We start from the raw sequence: 26,010 nt of genomic DNA, 5'->3' as shown, positions 1-26,010 counted from the left end.
TGCATTGTTCATAGCTTTGTAGGCTCATAGGGTCTGTTGATGTTACATACTTCCCATGACGAGAGAAAGTAGGAAAACACAATATAGGTATGGTATCAGGAACAGCTTCAGCATTTTCATGAATGAAGTCATACAACTTGTGCAAGGTAACAGTGCTCATAACGTTGTTTTTCATTCAGAGATACATTATATCATTTTAGAGTGTGGGGTTATTTGATAAAGTTAATATTGTCCATAAAGCTTGGAAACAGTTTACCTTCTGTGCAGGTATATCTGTGTCAAAATTATTGGCCCAGTAAATTGATTGCTCTGATGCTATATTCAAGTTCTCTCTTTCAGTGGAGGCTTAAATAGAATTTTGAGTGTGTCAGATTTGTGTCTGGTCTGCACAAACAAACCTGAAGGAGAGGTTTTTCCCTCTTCATGTAACTCTTATCTATAGTTTCTAAAATTGCAGGCAAAAGCTACCAACGTAACTTTGCTTCTTTTCAAAATCTCTCCTCATTTTTTTCACTGTCTCATAACTGCCTTTGATGGAATCTCCGTGAATTTTCAGATCATGAATTTACCTCAGTTATCATTAGAGTTTCAAGCTTTTGCAGTGATAAACTATAAGAGAGTGAACTGATTAATTAAAAAAAAAATCTGAGATGCTTAAACTTTGGTATGTTGAACTATATATTATTACATCTTAGTCAATGTAAAACCAGATTACAGATAATTTTGTGAGTTGAAAAAAAAAAAAAAAACCAACCCAAAGAAACAACAGAACACAAAACTGATGAACAAAAAGAACCAGCTAAAATTCCAGTTCTGTTAATGTTTCTGAATACTGAGGAGGGCCTATTTTGCTGTCACAATGGCCAAGATAATCTGAATACTCGTGTTGTCATTTCTCCCATTTGGAAAACACCTACAGACTATATTCTAGGTTTTCATCATGGACTGAATTTGTCCCTGCAATGCCATGATGATGTTGCCTGGTAAATCATACCATAAATGGTATTGTATATGTGGGGAATATAGGGAAAATAGGGAGTGTAGAAAACCTATTCTAGTAATTCATGTTAGTCTGTTCCTATATCTAGCAAGGTTTCAGCCACACAAACTGTTTTCTGACACTTACTGAGATGATTTTATTTCCGGAGAATACAACTACTTAACCTCTGAACAAAAGAAAAAAATAAACAATGCCTGCCAGTGAGGCCTGTCAAATAATTGCAAGAATTTTTTTTCTAACAGTGATTCTGTTGCAGAGAAAGAGTCAGCTGAAGAGGCTTTAGTAGGTTGAAGACCTGAAGAGGGAGGACCTTCAGCTGTATACTTTTTAGACTGTTCATAGAATATAGTAGATTTGGTCACCTTGGCCTGCATTGTTACTTTGACTTATAAAGTTAGCTTTAGGTCTGAATTTTTTTTTCTTTCAAAGTTTGTTACTATTTGAGATTTTTCTTGTGTGTGTGTCTATTTCTGTGCCAGAAATTACTGAAAGAACTGTAGAGTTTTGAAGAAGTCTTTTTTATCATTAGGGTCCATTTAGAAGTAGACAGTAGAGAAATACGTCAAACAGATGGTCAAAATATTATAAGTACTATCATTTTATAGGAGAGATTATACATCCAGCTTTAAACAATATATATTCTTAGTGAGAAACTAAGGCCTTAGTAGACGAATATTGCAAAGAAAATTAATTCTTTTTGCTTGAGATGATTTTCAGTACTGAACATAACTGAATCTATTCTAGAAGCTGAGAGAAAAAGTGGACCTGATCTTGTCAAGAGCTAAGAGAGAAAGTTAGAATATGGGGAGTTTTGATAACATTTTTGCTAGCATTTGCTCTAACAGCACTGGTCTTGGCCATTACTGTCTCATGCGTTGTCACTATCCCTGACCACAAGGAAGCATCTTTTTGCCTAACAGTGAAGAATAACTCAAAACTTTTTCATTTGTCATTTCTGTGGCATGTAGCAGAGCTAGTACTTCACCAGAGGTGTTTGGTGCTTGTGATACTGCTTGGTCTTCTACTCTCTAGCAAGCAAACTGCCACTCTCCTTTCCTTTAGAATATTTGGAAATAGGTCTGTAAGAGAGGAGTAGTCAATAAGCCCAGCTTGTCACTCCATTTACTCCAACCATACTGACATTTATTTTCTCAGCCTGCAGGATACATTTTGGATTGTCATCTGGTGTTTTGTGGAAAGACAGAGCTTCCTAAGAGCCCATTGGTTAACCTTCAAAAATGATAAATCTACATTGTAACCTCTTGCCAAGCATGCATTAACTAATGAATGAATAAATTAAAGTTGTCAGAATTTACGAGATTTCGCGCATCAAAGAATTGGGAAAACTGTAACTGAGTTATGGTAGAGCCATAGCTACTTGATGTTTTCTTCCTTGGCTCTTTCCCAGTGGGTGTGTTGGGAGGGACACAACTGATCAGGAGGGGCAAGAACATACCGGGCAGCAAGCTGGCTGGGCTTATCACTGGAGTGATAAAACTAGATTTGATGAGAAGGGGATGTACCGCTTAGTGACAAACAAAAACCAGAGAGCACTGTCACTTTAGGAAGAAGCAGGGAAAAACATCAGATTTGTCCCAGAGAGATTTGGAGGGCTGCTCCAAGAATGTAACATGGCCAGTAGCGCAGCTGAAGTGTCTCTACATCAATGCATGCAGCATGGGAAATAAGCAGGAGTTGGAAACCATTAAGCAATTAGAAAACTATGACCTAGTTGCTATCACATAAACATGATGAGTCAAATCACACTGTGAAGAGCTGTCCCTGAGAAACAACCATGACTGGGTTGAGAAACACTAAGTTAAAATTAGTGACCAGACCAAAAAAGGACTTGTTGGTTGAGATCTACTGCAGGCCTCCTGATCAAGGGGAGGCTGTTGAGGAGGCCTTCTTGCTTTAGTTGCACAGTGTGTTGTGCTCACAGGCTCTCGTTTCAGCCAGTAAGATACCTGCTGGGAAAACACCTTAGTGGGCTGCCAACAATCCAAGGGACTTCTAGAGTCATTTGTGGATAAATTCCTGGTCCAGCTGTTGGACATACCAACCAGACATGAAGTGTTACTAGACCTGATGCTCACCAGCGCAGAGTAGATCATTAAGGAGGTTAAGATTGGAGGCAGTCTGGGCTGTAGCAACCATTCCATGGTTGAGTTTATGATCTTGAAGAACATGGACGTGGCAAAGAGCAGAGGCAGAACTCCGAACTTCAGAAGAGCAAGCTTCAGACTGTTTAAGGAATTATTGGATGAGATCCCCTGGGAAACTGTCTTTAGAGACAGAGGATTAGAACACAACTGACATGTCTTTAAGGATACCTTTCCAGTAGTGCAAGAGCATAAGAAATCAAACAGAGGAGGTAGGAAACTATCATGGCTGTGCAAGGACTTGCTGGTCAAACGGAGGGATAAGAAGGAAATATATAGACAGTGGAAGCACGGATGGGTGGCCTGGGAAGAATACAGGGATGCTATCTGGGCGTACAGAGATGGGATCAAGAAAGCCAAGGTGCAGATAGAACTGAACCCAATGAGGGATGTGAAAAATAACAACTACAGGTTTTCTACAGGTACATTGATCAGAAGAGACAGGCCAAAGCGAGTGCACCCACAGATACATGAGAAGGGAGAACTGGTTTCAACAGACTTGTAGAAGTCTGAGGCACTCAGTAGGTTCTTTCACTCATTCTTCGCTAGCAGTCTGGTATCACATGCCTCTCACATCCCTGAACATCTAGTTGGGGTTTGGAGGAGAAAAATCCCTCCCACCATAAGGACAGTGCAAGTCTGAGGCTGCTTCATGAAGCTGACTATTATACAAGTCTATGAGGTCAGATGACATGCATCCCAAGGACCTGAAAGAACTATCTGACATGGTTGCCAAGGCACTCTCCATCATATTTGAAAAATCATGGCTGTCAGGTGAAGTCCCTGGTGACTGTGAAAAGGGAAACATCACTCTTGTTTTTTTCAAGAAAGGAAGAAAGGAAAACCCAGGGATCTGTGGGCTGGTGAGCCTCACATCTATGCCTGGGAAGTTCATGGAGTAGATCCTTCTGAAAGAGACGTTAAGGCATATGCAAGATGAGGAGGTGATCCAAGGCAGCCAGCACAGCTTCACCAAGGGCAGATCATACCTGACCTATCTGGTGGCCTTCTGTGATGGAGTGGCATCAGTGGATCAGGGAAGATGAACTGATGTTATCTACCTGGACTTTTGCAAAGCCTTTGAAGAACATCCTTATCTCTAAATTGGATAGATATAGATTTGAAGGTTGGACTATTAGATATTTAAAGAATTGTTTGGATGGTCAGGTGGAAGCCGGTCATGAGAGGTGTCCCTTGAGGATTCTGTCTTGGAAGTGGTGCTCTTCAACATCTCCCTTTGATGATACAAACATTGGGATTGAGCGCCCTCAGCAAGATGGTTGTCGACATCAAGCTGAAAAGTGCAGTTTCTACAATAGAAGGAAGGGATGCTATCTGGAAGGACTTTGACAAGCTTGAAAATTGGGCCCATGTGAATTTAATGTGGTTCAACAAGGACTAGAGCAAGGTTTTGGATCCAGGTGATCAGAGGTATGTTTTTATATAGACTGGGAAAAGAACTCATTGAGAGCAGTCTTGGGGAGGACTTGGAGGTCGTGGTGGATTAAAAACTTGACATGAGGCAGCAGTGTGTGCTTGCAGCTCCAAAGTCCAAGTGTATCCTGGGCTGCAACAAAAGTGGAGTGGCCAGCAGAGTGAGGGAAATGATCGTCCTCTTCTATTCTGCCATTGTGAGGCCCCGCTGGGAGACTTGGCTTTTCATAGAACTTTATAGAGCCTCGTTTTCTCAGTCACTCTAATCTGCACTCTGCCTAGTATTTGAAGAATTCTGTGCTCAAGTATTTCACTTACGCTTTATTTTCTTCTACTGCTTCCTTATTTTTGCCTTTCTCTAGGGCTTAGATCTAATTGCTTTCTACATGGTGCCTTAAAACCAGCTTGAAGAAATGCCTATAATGAAGTATCTGGCATCAACGTAGTGTGTTCCATTCACAATGACTTCATATATGGTTGGTTTCCCAGAAGCTATTCATACTTTCCATCTGTTAGATCTCTGCTTTTGTTTTTAATTTAATTCAACAGTGTTTTTATTCTCAATATGACATTTCTTAATGACAACATCCAAATTTCCAATCTTCTTGACAAACCAGCTCTAATAGCAGTGAGTGGAAACAAAATGCAGTATGTATACTATAGTTACATGAGGCAAAATGTTTTTGTGTGTACACATTTTCACAAGCAATATAATTTGCTAGATGAAAGTAGCAGTTACTGTAGCTGTAGCTCCAGTAGTGTTTCATGAGTTCTGTAAACTAACTAAATTAGCTAAATAATTGCTTTATATAATCCTATTTGTAGTGCAGTCATTATGTCTACCCTTAGGAGAAATTGTTTATAGAGCCTAGTGACTGGCAGCCCCTTTACATGCAACACTGCTCTAGTGCTCCAGAAAACATTGCTGTTATTTGCTTGTTAATGCTTTTCTTGAAGATACAAGAAGATGCATGTCAAGTAAGGCATTGATCTGCCTTTGGCATATTTCTTGTTCATCTTAATGTGCGGCATGGACAGCTAGCTTTGCGTTCTTAGCCACAGTCCTGCACTAGGGCAGAGCAAATATCACTTCAACAGGAGCAGGAAGGTGGAGATTTATCATATCCCTCTCTTATATCCAGCAAGATGTTAGGTTCAGAGGAATAAGGGAAAGACCATGCAGAATGGAGAAAGTTAAGTCTCATTCATTTTTCTCTCCTGTTCCATCTGAAGTGGAATTTTGTATATCATATCAGCATATCATTCCTGAGACATGTCCTCCAACATGGACTGCATGTCTCTTGCAAAGCCAAACTAAAAGCTTTGTGCTGCACCTTGTGACTATTTTTTGTTGTTTAGACTGAAGAGGAATCAGTTTTGATGCACAAAATGCTTTGTGTGTTGTGGACAAAAAGCAGTATTTCTTGGAGCACTGGAAGTGCTAGTGCAGAAAGACTGCCAGGGAGCAGGCTCTCCAATCTTAGAATGCTTCAGTAACATCAGCTGTCATCACTCAAGAAATTCCATGTGTAACATTATCTGTGATAGCAAATCTGAAATGAGTTTTAGGCTGCCCAATTGTTAAAAAAAAATTCTTACTCATTTCCTGACAGAGTTAGTACTATGACTGCCAAACTTAGTAAACACTGTTTTCTTCTACCTGTATGAAGTCAAAACTGACAGCTGTTGAACAATTAAGGAATTTATGGTGGGTGGACCCTTGCTGGCTGCAAGACCCTGATACAACCACTGCCTCATTTCCCTGCCTCAGCAGGATAGGGGAAGCAAATAAGGTGGAAAAGTTCATGGGTGGAGGTAAAGACTGAGAGTTTAACTACCAGTTACTGTCAATGGGCAAAAGAGACTCAATTTGAGGAAAATAAAATTTGGTTTATTGCCATTTAAAAATAGAAGTGGATGGTGAAAATTAAGACAAAATTTAAAGCAGCACAACAGGATGTGGAATGGGGGGTTGCAATCAGTCTATAACAATTTGTCTCTCTTTCCTCATACTATTTTTTCCTGCATCATCATGGGATTTTCCCATGAACTAGTCTTTCAGGAGGCAGAGTGGGCTCCCCATAGATTGTAGCTCATTCTTAAATACCCAACTGCTTCATTGTGGCGTCCTCCAGAGGCTACTGTCTGGAGATATGGTCCTCCTTCAGCTGCAAATGGACAACCTAATTCACCATAGTCTTTTTCATGGCCTACAGGGGAACTTATGCTCCAGCCCCTGGTGCACCTCCTGCATTCCTTCATTGATGGGCAGTTCCTTCATTGTCTGCAGGGCAGTTTCTCACAATTGTTGTCATTACTCCTTACTGCCTGTGCAGCATTTCACCCTTCTTAAATACATTTTCCCAAGGCACCTCAAACTTTGCTACTGGGCTAAGCTGTGTCCTGCATTGGGTTTTCTGGAGCTGTCTGTGTCCAGCACAAGCCAGCCCCTGGCCTTTTCTCACAAAGGCCACCCCTGCAGCCTCCACACTACCAGTACCTTACATCCTACACCCTGTATTTGATGCAAATAAGCTAACAAGAACTGAATCTAAAACTGCTGGTGTAGGTGTGAAAGCAGAAGAATGCTTCACTGACCTTTTTGATGAGTAACGTACCTTCTAGACTAAAATAATAAAATTGGAAGAAACTTGACCTAGTTAGTTATAATACAAAACAACTACTTTATTACAGTACTGAAGAGTAAGGTAATATAAATATTAAGGTAATGCTTATATTCAATACAGAGGAACAAGAATGCGGAAAAACAAGATTTCCTAAATTGGGTGTACAGGCTGCTGTGATTGGCAATGACTTTACAGAGATTGTATGTGAAGCACTTACTCAGCAAAATTGACCAAATATCTAGGAGCCTCATAAATAAAACTCATTTTACTCCTAAAACAACAAAAAAGTGTTGAATCTCATTAAAAGCAGGACGAAATTTTATTATACTTTTTCAGATGCAAACATTCCAGGATCCTCCAACTACTGTGGTACAGTAGATTCAAGACAGAGAAATGAGGTAGGAAAATGTGGTGTATGGGTGACATTACTCCTTTTAGCTGAAGTCTCATATAGAAATCAAAGAGTACTTCCTTGGAAGGATAAGATAAAAATAAGACTGGTAGTGAAAAACAGTTTTGTATCATTTTCAAAGGAGCTAATATCTTGTGTGGCAATAGAAGTATAACTAACCTATCATTAGATGTAATGTGGAGCGGCTGCAGCTTTCATGTAACACTTTGCTTCCACTCAAAACTAAATGAATTTGTTCTTTAGTGAGCACTACATATACATCTTAAAAAGAAAACAGTGCTCAGACAAATGTATCTAAGTTGTTCTTGACTTTTGCAACTAGCACATACCAACAGCAGCTTAGAAGGGATCACCCTGTGTCTTAGAAGAACAGTACACACTTTTCCTTTCTCCCTCCATTTTCCTCAGTTTTGCTAACGTTCCTGGTCAAATACCAACACCTGTATTGCCAAGCTACTCAGTCTGCATAATGATCAGTTCGGTGGGTTGGAATAACTGGCCAAAACCAGCATGTCATGCCTGCCTGCATCGTTTTATCTGTTGCCAGCTGATGTTGCCATGACTGTTTGCTTGGCTCTGCTCCCTCTTCTGTAGCACTTGTCAACAAGGTTTGTTGTCTGACTAACTGGACCATTTTTAACAGTGAGGAACTGCCCATAGAAATTCAAAAAAGGAGAGAAAAGTGGATTCACAGTGTGTTGGAAATGATTCTTATCTGTCTAAAATGGAAAATTCCTTGTTCTGTCTCTCTCTTTCCAGTATAGCTTACTCAGATGCACAAGTTCAGCTTGAGGCTGTCCCTTTTGGGGAGCTGACTGGGATAAGAATAGCCAGATCTCCTGTTACCTGCATCTCTGCAAAATTAAATAAATAAATAAATAAAATGGTTGCATGCTATGATTTAAGCCAAGTGTGTACCTGCTGCTGTCACTATTAAACGCACTCTGTACAGAACGTATATACTGTAAATAGGTTTTCTCCTCTTTTCTGCTAATCTCTCTATTTTGCTGGGATATGTTGCAAATCGTTCTTTGTGGAAGCCTTACTGACCTAGACCTCGTGCAGCAAAGTATAATGCTACAGCTAACTGAGGAAACATGATCTGCAAAAGCTGGAGATGATGGCATGGAATCACCTCATGAAGAAGGTTCACCATGTGAACATGCTGCCAGATTGCCACCAGACTTGCCTGTTCAACTAGCATTAATGTTAAAATACTTGTAGGGAAGTAAGGTATAGCCTTTCTTGGAAGTCTGGTGTTTAGATGATTGCTTTGGGAAGGAGGGTACAGATTACTCTGCAATGTTTTAATGTTCAAGATGCCTGGAAATTTTTGTATACTACTCTCAATTTGGATTGGGAATTGTTCCTGGTAGAATAAAGTGGTTGATATCCAGTTTTGCTACAGTTCAGTATTTGAATACTCTTATGCAATTCCTTTGAGTAGTTTGGCTGGAAAAGCTTGTTTTGATTTTTCTTTAATTTTCTTGCAGAATTTTTTTCAATTTATTGGCTAAGTCATTTTACATGTGGCTTCCAGATAAACTTATGGGCCTGGCCAATTTCTGACTTATTTATTTTTCTGTTGGTGTTTGATAAATTCAGATCAGTCATGTAAGTAGGGAGAGCAAGTCTAGATCCTGAGCTGAAATGCAGGGGATGTGTGCTGTGACCCAGAACATAAGTGAAGGAAAAGTCCTGTTCTCCATGTCAAATAGCCTGAAGCTTTGTGAACTTAGTGATGGTCTTCTTTGTATGACTGCCAGGGTGTAAAGGTCTGGTCAGAAAAGATGGCAGTCCAAAAATCTTCATCCATTCCTTCGGTTTCCTACTTGCATTTGCTGTCAGGTGCTGGATGGCAGTGACTTGAGCAGCAATCTCTGTACTAAACTGCATAATAAGTTGATGGTACCTGTTACAAAAATAGAGGGAACAGCAAGAACAGAAAGTAATCTATAGAGAAACTTGTAAAGACTCAAAGGATGAGTTTTATGGCTGAGGAGCTATACTGAGTATGCATTGTGAATGTAACTGTAGTGGTTGGTCTGAAGACATAAGGCTTTATTGAACAAAGGCAAGACACTTAATTTCCAGAGTTCCTCTATTCTAAGAAGCGAGCTGATGGAGCAGTGTGTTTGAGATTACTGAATCTCTGTCATTAATGACATCAGAGCTTAGTGAGGCTTGATACTAGTTACTGAAATGAATCTAGTGAAGACTGCATATCCTTGGCAGATTAACCTTGAAATCAGTCGAGAGCAGGGCAGACAGAAAGTGAGGGAGTGAACAAAAGAAAAGGCAAAAAATCTTTAGAAATTTGGGGGAAAAAATCTATAATGGGGTGAAAAGTAAGTTGTTCTTTTTTTAAAAGAAGAAAGTATTCATCAATGAGGGGCTTTATCTGTAACAGAGCAAGAAAGAACAGAGTTGAACATGAACGTGTATAGATTATTTTCAGGTGACTACCTTCCCCTTTGGACTTTTTATAAAGTTGTTGGAGATGCATGTTAACACACCTAGCAATTAAGGTAAGCATCTAGCTCTTTGTACGAAGAGAAGTTTCACAGATTTGAATTGATTTTTGTCTTGCAGATCCACTAAGACTCACCCTGGGCCAGTTGTACATTTAAGTGATAGCCCAAGAGATGAAGGGAAAGTGAGTACAACTAATGATATAACATACTGCAACATTTTATAGCCTGCATTGACCTTAATAACACTTTCTCTGATATGATAATCTGCTTTCATTCGGTATATGTATGTTTAGGGTCACTGTTACTGTTTTACAGCTTTTATGAAAAAAAATCTCTTTGAATAAGTTTATGAGTAAGAAATTATAATGCACAGACAACATCTCTTGAAACCTGCAGCCAGTCAAAATTGTCAAAATTGTTCCTGATTAAATAAATGTGATTTTTGTGTAATTAAGAATTGACTAGAGACTGCCAGGACTTTGGTACTTGCAGAACGCATGCGATGATGAGGACATTATACCAAGCTTTCATAAGATTATATATCGTTTTTTACACAAGAATAATAATGATAGCAACCAACATTTGGAACTCGCTGTTGTTCTTTAGCGGAGTTGAGAGTAGCAAAGAGCTGTGAATAAGTGAAAGCAAAACATGTAACCGAAGTGTGATTCATATCATGAGAAGGCAAAATCTGAGTTGGCTTTGTTTCTTTGGTAGCTTTTTGAAAATGAAATTTGGTTGCCAGAAATGTTTTATTTAGATGCTGCTGCTAAATTTTCTACCATTTTGCCCATGTGGAAGGGCACTTAGCTATTTTGTCTTTTTTGATCACTTTTGAGAATTACATTTCAGTAAGCATTTATAAAGGACTCCGATTTACAAACGGTGTATCTATTTGACGTTGTGTCTCATGTAACTGCTGATGATTATTGGAAATTAGAAGCATTCAGAGTTTGTTTCTGATATAGGGTACATTATGCTGAAATTAATATAGCTACCCAGGATGACAGTGGAGACTACATCTGAATTTCATTTGTATTGTCAATCCTTGGAGTTATCCATCTTGCAGAGTGAACTATGCAGACAGTGCACTTGCTGTCTAGTCCTCCAACAGCCTGGATCTTTAAGCTTTTCTGAAAGAATCACAGTAGTTGAAGCAATTTAGAATAGAGCCAATGAAAGTAATTAAATGCTATGGAGCATAGTGTCTTAGCCTCAAACCAGGAGTCATCAAGAAATGCTACTTAACTATTGATGCTGAAATACCTGATAAAAAGCAAGTTTTATTGTTCCAGTACAAGTCTTGTTTGTTACATTCCAAAGAAGCTGTTACTGACCCACCTAAAGCACAATGTGTAGTGAGAAAAATGCCAAAAGAAAAGAAATTCTCCGTGAGTGTGTATCTCTTGAAGGAAGTCATGTACCATGTTACAACAATAACCTAAAATATTTTTACTTCAGCTGAAAGGAAGATGAAAAGACTTCATCTCCAATTTCTCATCTTCTCAATTACTGAGACTCCAACTTCTCAGTAAAGGAAGTTGGAGAAGAGTCTACTTGGAAAGTACTACAGTTGCTTATTGGTTGGAGAATGCATTTGAGAGGTCTGGGCTCTGATGAAGTATTGGCATATGAGCAAGGCTCTGGTAAAAGCAAAATCAGGTGGATTCTTTTTGAAAACAAACATTGGAAATGTATTGGGAGAGAATTGAAGATGTACTGAAACCATCCCTGTGCTGCTGTTTGTATCATTGATAAATTGAAAATGGTGTAAAGAACCAATTGATCCTAACAAAATACTTGCAGATTTGCAGAATGTGGAATCAGCAGTTTGATATTTAATGGAAGATATCAGTAAAAGGTTCACAGAAACAAAGGAGGAGGTCAAACCCTGAATCAAAAGACATGGTTCCAGTGAAAAGGTACAATAGTAAAGAGGGGGAAAAAATATATATTTGAGTTGAAAGAATGAAAATTAAAAAAAAAAAAACAACCTTTCTTCAGAGAGGAAAAAATGGAAGGAAAAATATAAACCCAGTGTTTGGGTATTTTTGTGCTCAGCATAGTTATAAACAACCTAGAAGAGGGTAAACTGTGATGTAATCAGGTTTGCTGGACTTTAGGAGAATGAGAAACTCAGCAGTAAAATGACAGCTTAAATAATGACTTTTGTAAGTATTTGGTATAGACAATGTGAAGTGATGCATGTGAAGGATAAGAATATTTCTAACTTCATATATAAGACGGAGGGTTTCAGATGATCATTACTGCTTACTATCAAGATTACAGAATGGAGACTGATTTCTCAATGAAAATATCAGCTCAGTGCTCAGTAGTGATGAAAAAATAAAACAACAGGCACCATTTAGAGCAGAATAGAGAAAACAGGCCTATTGCATAAATGCATGGTTGACTTGCCTGCTGAGTACTGAGTAAAAAACTCTTGCTCTTCTATCTCAAAAGTGATGTAATCAGACTCAAAAAGATTCAGAGAAGAGGCAACGTTTTCTACCTGATACACAGATACACAGTTATGTCAGACAAGAAAATTATGGAATAGATCTGATTGTGATCCTGAGTTTGAAAATAATAGTTGTTATGAGGAGGAAGACAGTCCATAGTCTCTTTCAATACAAAAGCTAGAAGAATGTTTTGGGTAACAATTCAGTTATAATCATTGCTGGTAATACAGATATTCTTATACTCTGTAAGGATATTGCACTCTGCCAGGATCCGGTAGTGTATACTTCTCTGTGATATCATAAAGTTGATTACTGTTAGAATGCTTAAAGTTCAGTAGTTGATATCAATGACTGATGACCAGTATTTCTGTGCCAAAAGATTGAATGTAATTAATTCCAGAAGACTTTGACCTTCCAAACGAACTATCAAGGCAGGGTTTGAAGACGGTCTCCATTACGATTCTAGCATGTGGTAGTTGGAAGACAGAAAACAAAGAGAATCTGGGCTTTTAGCCTGCCATTTAAGAACAATTTGGGGACCTAGTGATTAAGTGATTAAGTTCATGAAATGTAATTACCTGCCATGTCAGTGAGTTAGTGTACATTAGGAACAGACTGAAGTACACAGATATTTGTAAGTGGCAGATCTGTAGCAAACAGTATTTTTCTTGCTGACACAGAAGAAGACATTAACTGCAGTGATCTGTAGTTTCCCAGCAACTGGAGAAAGCTTAATAGGAAAAGGTTTAATGATATCAACCATCAGGTTGTGGACTAAACTTCCTATCTCTGAGTCTGTGTTCTGAGATCTAATAACACCTAAATGTAGAGTGCGCTTGGCAGGCTTTTTTTTTCTCCCCACAGAAATTTTGTGCTACCGGGACAAAGAGGGGGCTGCCTGGCAGGTACCAGAATGGAAGTTGTTGATTGCAAAGGAGAAATCTCCCTTAAATACTGACATCAAAATCATTTCAGGGATAAGGATTTGTGTGGTCAGAATGTGGAGCAACTCTGCTAGACATGGAAGATTGTGCCAGAACTCCTCCATCATTGAAATTCTGTGCAACCTACTGCATGATTCTTAATTGTTAAGTATGAGAAATTAAACAAGGGTTCAGAAACGCAAGATGAAAAGATAGCTTTTTGGTTTCTTCCTATACTCCTTTTATATGTATCAATATGTTTATGGTTTTCTGTTTATGTTTTCTCCTACAGCTGTATTTACAGATTATGGATTTTTTTTACAGTGTTGACTAGCATAGAGCTCATCTTACAGATCTCTGAAGGGCATACAGTAAGCAAGAGTGAGAAGGCTTGGGTTTTCTGTACTTCAGACAGATTAGATTCAGATCAACTGATTCAGACAGTTTAGAGTATCATAAATACACTGAGAATGAGACTAATCATATTCACCCTGTTGGAATTCTGACTTTATTGTCACACCACACTATTATTAGTCAAGCAGCAGAGCTACCATCTGAGAATAGAAGATAGATAGAGATTGCAGCTATGCAGCAGTTCTGTGCATCTTTCAGCTTCCCGTGAAGCTCAATGCTTTCTATCTTGCAGTTCTTTAGTGCTGTTGTGCATCGACATTTTAGTGATAGATCACATGGGAAGCTGCATCTGATAGGTGATATTTTACCTTTTAGTAACTACCTGGAGCACAATGTCTTTGCAAAAGAGAGTGATAAAAATCAAAAAACAAGCCTGCTTCACTGGGGAGGAATGCTTATTATGAAACAAGGTCACATACTAAATGCTTTTCTATTCCTTTCCTGTTTATAATTGTATAAATCTGAGAAAGAATACTGGTAGACCCAAACCAAACTCAACTGGTTTGGTACCCAGCTGTAATGCAGTAGTGAAGATAGTAAGAAAAGCACTCAGAATCTGCATGATATATACAAAGAATACAAAAAATACAAAAAGGAAAAAAGACAGATAATCTTATGTACGTAAAATGCTGGAAACCCCAAATAGTACAACATTAAATGGACACAGCACACTCTGCTGACATCATCTGTGAAGAGGTTCATCGGCATTTCCATCTCTTTAGAGCTCTTAAAAGATTTGCTTACTCAAAAAGTTTATTCTTTCTACTGTCAAGCAAAAGGTTGCTCATATAAGATACTGCTTTACATTTAGATTAAGACAAGGGCGCATGGGTACTGTGTTTACTCTTACCAAGAGGGAGCTGCCTACAGGCTTCTCCTTTACCATTACCCAGCTAAGTTTGTCTTGTGGTCAAAGAATATGTGCAGCAGAGCATATCTCAGTACAGGCCTGTTAGGCTGTTACGCAAATCACTAAGTCCTGAATATACAATTGTCTCTGTTTAGAACCACTACACTGGCAGTGAAAGAATTTGCAGTAAGGCCCTTTGTTCATTTTCCTGTTGGCAGTCCTCTGTGTCAGACCAGCATATGGCAACCTGACAATAGTACTATCCAGTTTGCTATATGATTTCTGAACACTGATGTCTTTTCTCATTTACTCTGCTACAAAATCCCAGATGGACCTGTCCAGGGCAAAAATAATAAATATTCTGAGATTTCTCCAAGACAATTTGTGTTTTGTTAGGGAACAAAATTCCTAAATAATCAGGTATTTTCCCTATTCAGGTATTATATGTATTTAACTGTAAGTCATTCCGAGAACACGAAATGGATCTCCATGTAAAAAATACTCTGACAACACAGAGAATTATATCCAGTAGAATTTAGAGTATTCCCAGACTCTGTATACTGCGGTATTGATGTATTAAAGGTGCTTAATTTGGAAAAAAAGAGTTTTGTTTTGCAGTCCAGCAGTTCAGCTTTTATGGCTTACACAAGCTGTAGTCAGTAACAGCAGCGATTTTAGTGAAGTTTCACAGACTAAGAGATAGTCTTGTCATCTTGTCATTCTTTCCCTCAAATTCTTGATAGGAAAAATTCTTGAATTTTTGTTTGCCTTCTGCGATCGTCCATGTATTTTAGGACAAAAAACAATTGCAGATATCACTGCCCCATGTACATGAATAGTCCATAATCAAAATGTGTGTCTTCCAGTATGCTCATTCTCATTCTTCAGAACTGATTCTTAGGAAGACAAGCTCCATGGGAAACAGTTTGCAGGACTTCTAAGCACGCCAGGCTTCACGCATTATATAAGATTTAGAATGAACTAAATTCAAATTAAAAGTACTCAATACAACAGCTGACATAAAATTTAGTTATTTTTAGTAGAAACAAGGAGAAAGCATTGTGTTCATTCTTACTTCTTTCATAAGCGTTGCTTTTCTTCTCTATCATATTCCCTATCATATTTTGCTTAATCTGACTGGTATTTCTCAGGTATGCATGATTGTATGATGTTCTAATTCTAGAAGTAAAAAATTGCAAACAGGTAAACTTGCTTTCAATTTCTAGAGAAGTAAGCAATTTATTTTCTGCAACAGGATTTCTTCAAAATGTTTAAAAGAAATAGAAAGCAGAAATTAAAGGAATATATCTAGATGAGAGAGAGTTTAATCTGGCTACTCTTTGGTTTGATGTAATTTAAGAAAACTCTTAGGTGTCAAATTGTTGTCCCTCCAACAATTGTTGTCTAGGGAAGGAAGAGAGCCACTGAGAGAAACATGCTATATTAGTATTTTCTCAACAGACAAAAAATTGTGAAGACAGTCCACATATATAACCTTGCATAAAAAATGATCTATGAAGCACATTGTATCAGGACTGGAATTGTATGTCATTAGAAGTAAATTATAGTAAAAGATAATTTGAATGCAGGGTATTATGTATACTATAATCTACAGTCTTGTGCATCAGTTTGGCATTTTTTATATTGTTTATTTTTTGAAATATGCCTTAAAACCGTGAAGTTCTTTAATAACTATATGTATATTTGAGTATGAAACTGTGATTGGGTCTGTTTCCCTCCTCCAGCTATTGATAGGCTATGAAAATGGGACTGTAGTATTCTGGGACTTACGATCTAAAAGAGCTGATTTGAGAGCTTATTATGATGAGGTAAGCAACTTCCATTAATTCATAAATACTGTTATTCAGCAGTTATATTTCTTACCAAACAGATGGAATTTTGTCTTAAAACACTGTGTGTTCTCGAAATACTGTTTGTGCTCTGTTTTTGGCAGCTTGCTGGCAATACAAATCAAAACTTGAGTTCTCTGGCTGTACTACATTAGCCTCTTTTGAATGTAATACAACACGGAGTCACTTTCCCTTAATTCTAACAGATTCATCTGCTTCTTCATTCCCTAACTGAACAGAATGTAGTAATGAGCTGACCTGCAATATAGCTACATAAGAAATGTTATTACTTATACTGAATATCACTAGAACATCAACTAGAATGAAAGTCAAATTACTTTGTAGGGCTTTCTGTATTATCCAGTAGTCAAGATCTACACAAAAAATTTTCAGAATTGTATTCTCGCTTTAATCAGAATATCAACTCTTGCTGTTTGAAAGCAGATTATATCAAACATGAGTACAGTTATTGTAATAATAAAAAGTGTTTAAAAAATGGGTATATGCCTATTTTTGATTGTTTCTCTTACTGCCTTATTAGATGGAAGGTGTGTACACATTCATGAAAACTGCATTAAAACTGAACTGCAGAGTTAAAATTCTGATCCTGCACACAGCAAATGTTCTACTGACAGGGTAATTATGAGTTTAAACAGGACAGCATTTAAGCCTCAAGATATATCCCAGTATAACTGACAGTCTGTCTGTGTATACACTTGGGAAAATACAGCGTTCTGTTCCTTGAGACTGGATAAACCTTTTCACAGGTCTCCTCATAAGGTAGGGTGCGTGTTCATACACTGTCCTCTCTTGTGCTCAGGAAGAGAGAACATAAAATAGGGCCGTTACAATCCTGCTTCCTTTCTTTTTAATAGCTTGCTAAGTCAGAGTTATTGAGTGCTGAAAATTTCTTACAGTTTAATTGTTCCACATTTTTCAGAACTGTTCTCAGGAATTATTTTTTCTCATTTTGTAAGTCATGTGCTTCCCTCCTCAGTGGTTACTTGCTGTGTCATTGTTCCACTCTGTGCAACTTTCAATGGCTTTCCGTTGTCTGCTGATATATTTGAAAGATTCTTTTACCATCTTTACAGGGATGTGTGAACTTGCAACTTGTGCTTTGTTCCAGACTTGCTCCAGATAGAAAATATTCCAGATCTGCTACGATTCCTGTAGGAAATCCCTAGAAAAGGTTTATGCTACAATACTGATTTATAAAGGTTTTATAAGTCATAAATTATTAGTTCAGCATGTGCCAGCTAGTATTTGGCACCAAAACGTAGGATTGCAAACATAAGGTTTATCATAGATATTTGTCAGAGCTGATCATTTGGACATGTTCCAGGAAATTCAGGAGGATCACCCCTTTCCTATCCCAAAAGACAATGCATGTCACTTTACTTACTGGGGGCTGCGTCTTGAGCTTTATCTTCAGCGAGGAATTCTCATGTCGTCACTCCATGGAGTGCCATTTTGACTCCACCTCATAGTGGTGACACTATGCCTTGTCACCAGTGTCATGGTTTTGTGGCTTGTTATAGGTATTCCAAAACATAACACCATGTATTGTTCTGGAAGTTAGAGAGTTAATGCTGCAGTTCCATGGATTGTCACTATTCCGTTTCCTGGTCTCAGAAGAGAAGAATGAGCTGCAACTCCCAGAAGACTTCACTGTTCCATTTCTATTTTCTGTTCAGAGGGAATGATAAACCTGCTCCCACCATCTGACCTACAGCATTAGAGTAAGGACTTAACCTTTAGAAACTCTCTCCCATTTTGTTTGCTTTATTGGCTTCAATTCCAATCATACTGTATTGTACTATCTCACATTCTGCTATTATATTTAGTGAATCAAGTTTTTTTCCCTTAGCTCTTTGCCACTGTTTCTCTCATCTAAGCCCATCTTCCTACCTTTTTTCCCTTTCCCCCTTTCCCAGCCCATGGGTCCATGGATCCCTTCAGATGCTGTCATGGAACCAAGCCATGACAACCAGTAATGATGCAATCCAGGAAACTGTCACCTGCAACCTCATGTTGGTTCTGTAGGTCCTGATAAACTTGAGTACAGCGTTCCTTCTGTTCCTATGTGAGAATTCATATTGGACCCACCTGCCACACATTTTGCAGTATTCCAGTGTTGCCACCGTAGTTTCCAATGCATTGAAGCCGATATTCTGCTCTGTACACAGTCCCCTGGTCATAACCTGCCAATTCATGTGGCTGAACTGATTGAGATGTACTTCGTTTTGTGATGTGACAGCTGTACATGACTGTCCAGAACATGGCTTGTCTTTCATATTGCCCCTCCTGAAACACACACAAATTCATGGTGCTTGCATTCACTGTTTGGTGTCAGCAGGTTCTTCTGCCTTTTTTTTTTTGTGCATGGAAGAATTCAGCTACACACCTTTGCTGCATATGCACTTCCTGTCAGACACCATTTTGTCATCTGTTGCCATCTGTTGCATGGCAACAAAATTGAATGGAGAATTGGCAGGAAGGTTCAACCTCCACTGTCATACCAGCAACGTATGCCTCTGACATTGTGGGTCAACGCAATAAAATGAGATGCATTACTTTTGGAGCAGGCCCCCTACTTTCTTTAGCAAGTTTGAAGCTAATATAGTCACCATATTTGATGATGAATGAACAGTGAGTCTGATCTAAGTCACCATATGTTCTTCCAGCGTTGCTGAGGATAGTCAGATAGCACTTTCTTTATTTGATTCATCAATGGAGCAACTACTTCAGTTTAATACCAGAAATTCTCCTGGAACCTGACTTCTCCATTATGAGCCCCTTTGTACTTGTAGTGTGAAATAGATTTTTTTGTTGTCTTTGATGCACCTGAATTTTCATCACCAAGGCCAGTTCTTTCTCAGATAGATATCCAACTTGGTCATGTCACCCAAAATAGAAGCACACACCCTCAAAACTCCATCCTGATACTCACCCTTTCACGGGATCCTCAATCATGTTGGATTTCTGTCTCCATAGACCTGCTGAGAAGCAGGCTCTTCGTTATTCAGATCTGTAAAATCACTTGCTGTATAGCATAGGGACAAGAATTTAATAGCAGATATTTTTGATACTGAAGTAGAAAGTAGGCTGGTAACTGATTATGCATCCACAAATCTAAATACTCCCTTTTTCTAAGTTCAAGAAGAGAACTACATCTGCAGTCAGTTAGTTCTTAGAGTGGAGAATAATTTCGTATCTCATGACATTGAAGATGCTTTGTTTTGTATAGCCATAAGAAATGCTTCCATGTCATTATCAGTGAGAAGCATTCTCTAAAAGTCTCTTTCATTTTTTTTCATTATATTGAGTGCTATTTTTAAATTTGGGTCTTAGAAGTAGTGGACACTCAGCTCAGATTGAACAAGTTTCCTTTCTTTGCATGCTTGAACAGTTGGTTACCAAAAGCATTAAAAAGAGATAATGATTCTTAGTGTCCTGTAGCACATCACTGTGAAATCTTACCTATCCTTTCTAAGCTACACTGTATTCTTAACACAAGTATGATGCTTCATATCACATGAGTCTTGCAGATTTGGATATGTGACATGTTGCAGGTATCTCCTCAGAGCATGGATAATCTTATGATTGGGAGATGAGTTGCTTACTATATTATCAAGATCTGTCCAGTACTTGAAGAAATATATCCTTTCATTTTCCTTCTATCCAGATTGATGTCATAGACACGGCTGACTTAGACAACACAACAGCCTGTAACTGGGAACATGAGGACCCTGTCCCTGGTTTACAAACCTGCAATTGAAGCATTCATAATTGTGTTTTCTACTGTATCTTAGTCATGCCATACTTCATATCGAGAAGGCTGGAAACCTTTCATACATAAAACGTCTGCTTATTTCAAATGAGGGAGGTTCTCACCAAGGGTAGGAATGGCTGTATTGCATTATTGTGAACTTCTCTACTAGGTGTTTTTGTAAGCCTTGCATCTTTCCTTTAAAGCTTCTCTCTGCTACTTATGTTTTACTCACTAGAGATAAAATTAGTCTTATCTCTCTTTTAGCACAGCTGAGATAAGCCAGAAGTTGTCTCGGCTCATCAGCTCCTTATGCAGTGTGCCCTTCTCTACTATGTCAAATCTCAAGAGACTAAGATGTTTTCACTTGTGAAACACCTAATGCCAAAGTGGAGCTGCTGCTTAGACTCTTGTGCCCGCTCTTTGAGTTGTCAAGTGCAAGTTTGTTTCTTGGTGTAATTATGATTGTCATCTTCCCAGTAGTGATCATATCTATTGAGTATGAGATATTCAGATGCTTGCAAACCGTTTTCTTTATTCTGTCAAAAGTTGTTTTTTTTTTTTCTCCATAGATCAATATAAAAGAGAGTACACAAGCAAGGCAGATGCTTCAAAATACCTACAAATTATTACTGATAGTTGGCAACTCCCAGAAAAAACAACCATCTTCTTATGCAGACTTCAAAAGTTTGACTGGCTGCGTCAAAGCATATTCAGAGCCTTCTGTAGCACAGATATTATATCTCATTATGACATGTCTCCAGAGCAAAGCTGCAGAGTTCTCAGACACATTTCCCAAATGACATCTCCCTTCCCACCTTTCTCAAATACTGTACCATTATGGAAACATCAAATCTGATGCAATGGTCCTGCAGTACTGCTAATACGAAGGATTCTTAAGGTTTAAGTGATAGGATGAGTATGGTGCTTGTTCAGACTATGGTTAAAAGTGGTCCTTGAATATCCGTCATTTCTTCTCAGTGGAGGAATTCTGTACTTGGGAGACAACTGCAACAGTGTTGAGTATGCCTAGATTTAGTACATGCTGAATATAAGAGAAGATGGAGTATATATGCAACCGCTGTTGATACTACAGGAGAGACATACCCAATCTGGAGTGATATGTTATGTGTATACGCTGTGTGAACATTCATATGAGTCATCTACTGCGATAAACTCTTGTTCTAATGAAATAACAGCTCATTTTTTTTGAGGTTGCTAAAGAAGTAGATCAGAACACTAGGCATATTCTTGCAGAGAGAAAATTAGGGACTTGTTTAATGCCCTACCATTTAGTGTTAGTCGTGACTCCCATTTGAGACCTCCAAAACAAATCCTAAGTATATCTTTACCTTTGTGGAGCAATCTATCAGGTGAGTTTGAGCTGTGTTATAACAACTCTGTGACTGCTGAGGAGCATTTCTTTTCAGCTCCACTTAACAGGAGACTTATGTTGGCAGGTGGCACCTAACAGCTGAGATAGTTTAACCAGCAGCTTGGTACAGTTTTTTCCTGCTAGTTACTAGCCCTGCTTTTTAGCTTCTTAGATACAATTGTGGATGTTATCGTTACTCATTTTAAGTGTCTAATCCCTTTTTTAACTTCTGATATCTTGTGCCCATCAGTTCCACTAGTTATTCATGAAACACCAAGAACATCTGATTAATTTTTGAAGCGTCCCCCTTTGCTATATGTAAAATTCAATATATTCTATTTGCATTGTGTACACAGGAGTGTGATATTCCCCTTCTCTGACGCACTTAGGTTTTCCAAAATAATCTTATATCATTCCTTTATGAACAAAACAACCCCTCTCTATCATTTTGTTTTTATGTGATGCATAACAGGTTTCAAGGTTCTTTCTCTGAAACCCTGGTATGTGGTGGTAAAAAGATTCAAGAACTGATAACTATTTCTACTTTTTCTAATACATCTTCTTAGAAAGCTTGCATCTGTTGTATGCTATCAATAAAAACCATTGCACAGCATTCCCATACATTTGGGAAATAAAATACTTCAAAGGAACAATCAGAAATATTTATTGTGTTGCATATTCCTTGTTTGTATACCTTTTACTTATTATCCTGTTTGTTCAATTTTGATCTGATTCAGTAGAGTTTCTCCCATTCTTGTACCCTGTTAGCATTTATAACGGATTGTTTTGTGAATTAGTGTAGATTATAGCTATTGGTTACTAAAAAGTGCAGTTAACAGACTCTAGACAAACAAAATTCATCCAACTGTTGATATACAATTAGATAAATATAATTCAAAGTCACATATTAAAATTTCATTAGTGTAAACAGTGTATTCCTTTTCACTCTCAAGTTCTTCATTCATTTCCATAGGCTATTCATTCTGTTGCTTGGCACCATGAAGGGAAACAGTTTATGTGCAGTCACTCTGATGGAAGCCTGACCTTATGGAACCTGAAAAGTCCTAACAGACCTTTCCAGACCACAATCCCACATGGTAATTTTGATAGTAAAAATGTACAGTAAAGTAGTACAGTATTTCATTGTTTACTGGTGTCTTTATTGTTGAAAAAAAAAAAAGGCAGGGACTTTCCAAAGTAAGAAAAATAAAATTGTTTTGGATTTTTGTTGTTGTTTACAAGTGACTTTTCTCTAAGCCAGAACAAAGAACCCGTGATTTTAAAATGTATTTTTTATTTAATTTTCTCTTTCAACTAACTGTATTGGGGAAAAAATTAAGCTTTTTATGCTCATCCTTGATCAGGAAAAGGTGTACTGTCAGTGAAATTCAATAATTATTAGCTGAGTGTAATTATTTTCAAATTTTTGAATTGTTATCTGTAATCCTTCAGACATACATAGCAGTAAAAACATAAAGCTATAATAAATGTAAACGCATATTTTAGGGAAATAGGCATTAATACTTACCATTTCATGAAGCTTTAAAATTCCACTCTTTGTGATTATGTAACTGCTTCAAGGTATGTATTTTAGTTTGAAATTTTGATTAGTTCTATTATCCTGATGTTTTAATACAGTTTCCATCCTCTTTTTCCTTAGGAAAAATTCAAAGAGACGGAAAAAAACCTGAATCCTGTAAACCAATTCTTAAAGTGGAGTACAAAACCTGTAAAAACAGGTATGTTTCAGTGTTACATTCGTGAATTAATACACTCTGAATCTTTCCTTTGTCTTTTTTTGCAAAGCTATTTAAGATATTAAAGCTGTTAAGACATTACACCTCTAATGTAAACTTGTTACATAAACTTATGATTACCATGTTTTTATATTTAATACAGTGAACCATTTGTGATATTTTCCGGTGGGTTGTCATATGATAAGGCTTGTCGAAGACCAAGTCTAACGATTATGCATGGGAAAGCAATTACAGTTCTTGAAATGGATCATCCTATAGTTGATTTTTTAACTCTTTGTGAAACCCCATATCCGAATGGTGAGTTCATTAAGCAAAATAGAATTATAGAAAGTATAAATGAACTGAACTTCTCTAATATCTGAATTCCTGTCCGGGAACTTCCATTCTTACAGTCGTCTCCATCTCAAAAATCCCCTATTGCTGAAAGTAACTGAAACTTGTTTTGGATTCTGAACATAAAAAAGACAAGTAATTAGTGGGAAACAAAAAAGGCATAAATTTCAAGATACACATTTGAAACATGGGCTATTGTGAAATACTATTATTCTTAATCAAACATAAGTGCTTATGTATCTTAAAGTGTTTCGCTACATATTGTGAGACTGCCAAATGCTGAAGTCACAGAAAATTCTGCAAAGTGAAATTAAGAAAGCTGCAAGTGAAAAAGAAGCTAAGTTTATCTTTTTAAGCCCTCAGTCAGAAGAGTAAAGTAAGTCTTTTATACAATGATAAATCAAATATATATTAAAAACAACTCTATTTGTTTTAATGTCATGCAGTAAAAGTAATTTTCAGTAATCAAAGTTAATTTGCAGTTCTTTCTGTGCAAAGTTCAATTTAGGTATTTCACTCTCACTGTGTCTGCAGCACAACTGTATTATGTGAAGCACTTGTGCTGTCATCAGAGTACTCCTATCATGCTGTTTCTTTAATTCTCCTTGTTATTGTTAAAATGAAGATATAGAGAAGACTTCTTGTAATCTTCCTTTCAGATTGCTTTGGAAACAAGCACACTGTATATCAAGTGGACTGGACTAGCTGTCCACAGTCTGTTTTTAAGGAATAGTTTTGAATAGAAAAAGTATTAATGCTGGGCAGCAAAAAGGTCACTGTCTGAGTAACAATTGGATTCAACAATGCCATAATACGCACAACCTCCTCACATTCTGTTACTTTCAGTGTTCCATCATGCTGGAATACTACATTATGCCTTTAGCAATTGGACAGATCAATACAATAGGAAAGGCATTACAGCAAGGGTGCAATGACTTAAGGACTAGCACAATAGAGAGGTGCTATGAAAGAACCTGTATCAGACAAACCCAGGTTCCCAGGGATAAGCTCCACCAAGGAAGGATTTCCAACCAGAGATCCTTCCCCAGTGGCAGTTAGCCCTTAAATGGGGTCTAAGAGAGGTGCAGCCAGGCTTCACCCCTTCTGGTCACACAGCTGAATTGCCTTCACCTGTGCTCCCAGGGCTGAGCCAGTCTTTTCCCCAGGTGATCAATCAGTGGTTCAGGCTGTGATTCAACAGTTTCCATACAATGCCAGTACTGTTTCTGTCATGTATGTTAATCAGCAGTTCTGCCTGAAAGTCATTTCTTTTCTTATTTCCTATTTGTCCCTAATCAAATGCTTTCTAGATTTTGTTTAATATACTGTAAGTATTTAGAGAACATAAATGTGACTAGCATGCTTAAAGTGACTAGTGGAAGAATTTGTTGTTTTTTATACCTGATTCCTCTCTTACAGAATTTCAAGAACCCTATGCTGTAGTTGTGCTTTTGGAAAAAGATCTCATTGTTGTTGACCTGACACAAAGCAAGTAAGTATAAAATCTTATGTGAAGTTATGGATTCGTCTTAACTGTTTAGAATTTGATGATTAAAAAAAAATCCGAATGATATAATGGAATGTCATTTTACTGCACAAAATCACTCAGTCTATATGCTTACTTCCACCTTAAAAGCTAGGATCAAAAGCTGATCAATAGAAGCTTGCTTTTGAGTTTGGGAATAAATCTAAATCTACAGTCCCTTCAGTATAGCCCTCAAACACAGCATCAAAGTTAAGTGATTCATGGACAATTGCTGAATTACAACCTGAATTTTTGTGTTAGAAATTACACTCAGCTAGCGCCTGTATGCATGTCTAACTTCACTGGACTCCATCAGGACTACCACTAAGAAAACTGAAATCGACTTCATCTGTTAATGCAGTTGTTCACTGTAGAATCAGTAGTATATCAACACAATGAACAGAACTGTTAAATATAAAATCTATAGTTGAATAGTTAATTCTTGGGTCATGGTATATATCATATGAGTGAACCTGAAGCTTCTAGAAAATATATGATTTCTGTATCTCATAAATGAGATTATGAGGTGCTGAAAAAATTTATAAAAAAGAAACAGATTATTGTCACAGCACAGGAATTTGTACATCGTTGAAACTAGAAGTTTCTATTGACATTAAAAACAATATGTATGTTTTAAAAA

The 26,010-nt window shown here is 37.7% G+C and overlaps 1 protein-coding gene across 10 annotated transcripts in view; it reads left to right on the top strand.

Moving 5' to 3' along the window:
- The window catches only part of STXBP5L (syntaxin binding protein 5L), a 175,612-nt gene that overhangs the window by 87,340 nt on the left and 62,262 nt on the right, over window positions 1-26,010 (top strand). For all 10 annotated transcript variants that reach the window (XM_048941456.1, XM_048941486.1, XM_048941435.1 and 7 more), the window contains exons 6-11: window positions 10,228-10,291; window positions 16,504-16,587; window positions 22,729-22,852; window positions 23,416-23,494; window positions 23,655-23,809; window positions 25,265-25,337. In XM_048941456.1, the coding sequence (XP_048797413.1) occupies window positions 10,228-10,291; window positions 16,504-16,587; window positions 22,729-22,852; window positions 23,416-23,494; window positions 23,655-23,809; window positions 25,265-25,337 (579 nt within the window). The remainder of the gene's footprint in view (window positions 1-10,227; window positions 10,292-16,503; window positions 16,588-22,728; window positions 22,853-23,415; window positions 23,495-23,654; window positions 23,810-25,264; window positions 25,338-26,010) is intronic.

Source organism: Lagopus muta, chromosome 1 (genome assembly GCF_023343835.1).
Source record: "Lagopus muta isolate bLagMut1 chromosome 1, bLagMut1 primary, whole genome shotgun sequence".
Classification (NCBI taxonomy): domain Eukaryota; kingdom Metazoa; phylum Chordata; class Aves; order Galliformes; family Phasianidae; genus Lagopus; species Lagopus muta.
This window is presented reverse-complemented; position numbering and strand designations above follow the sequence as displayed.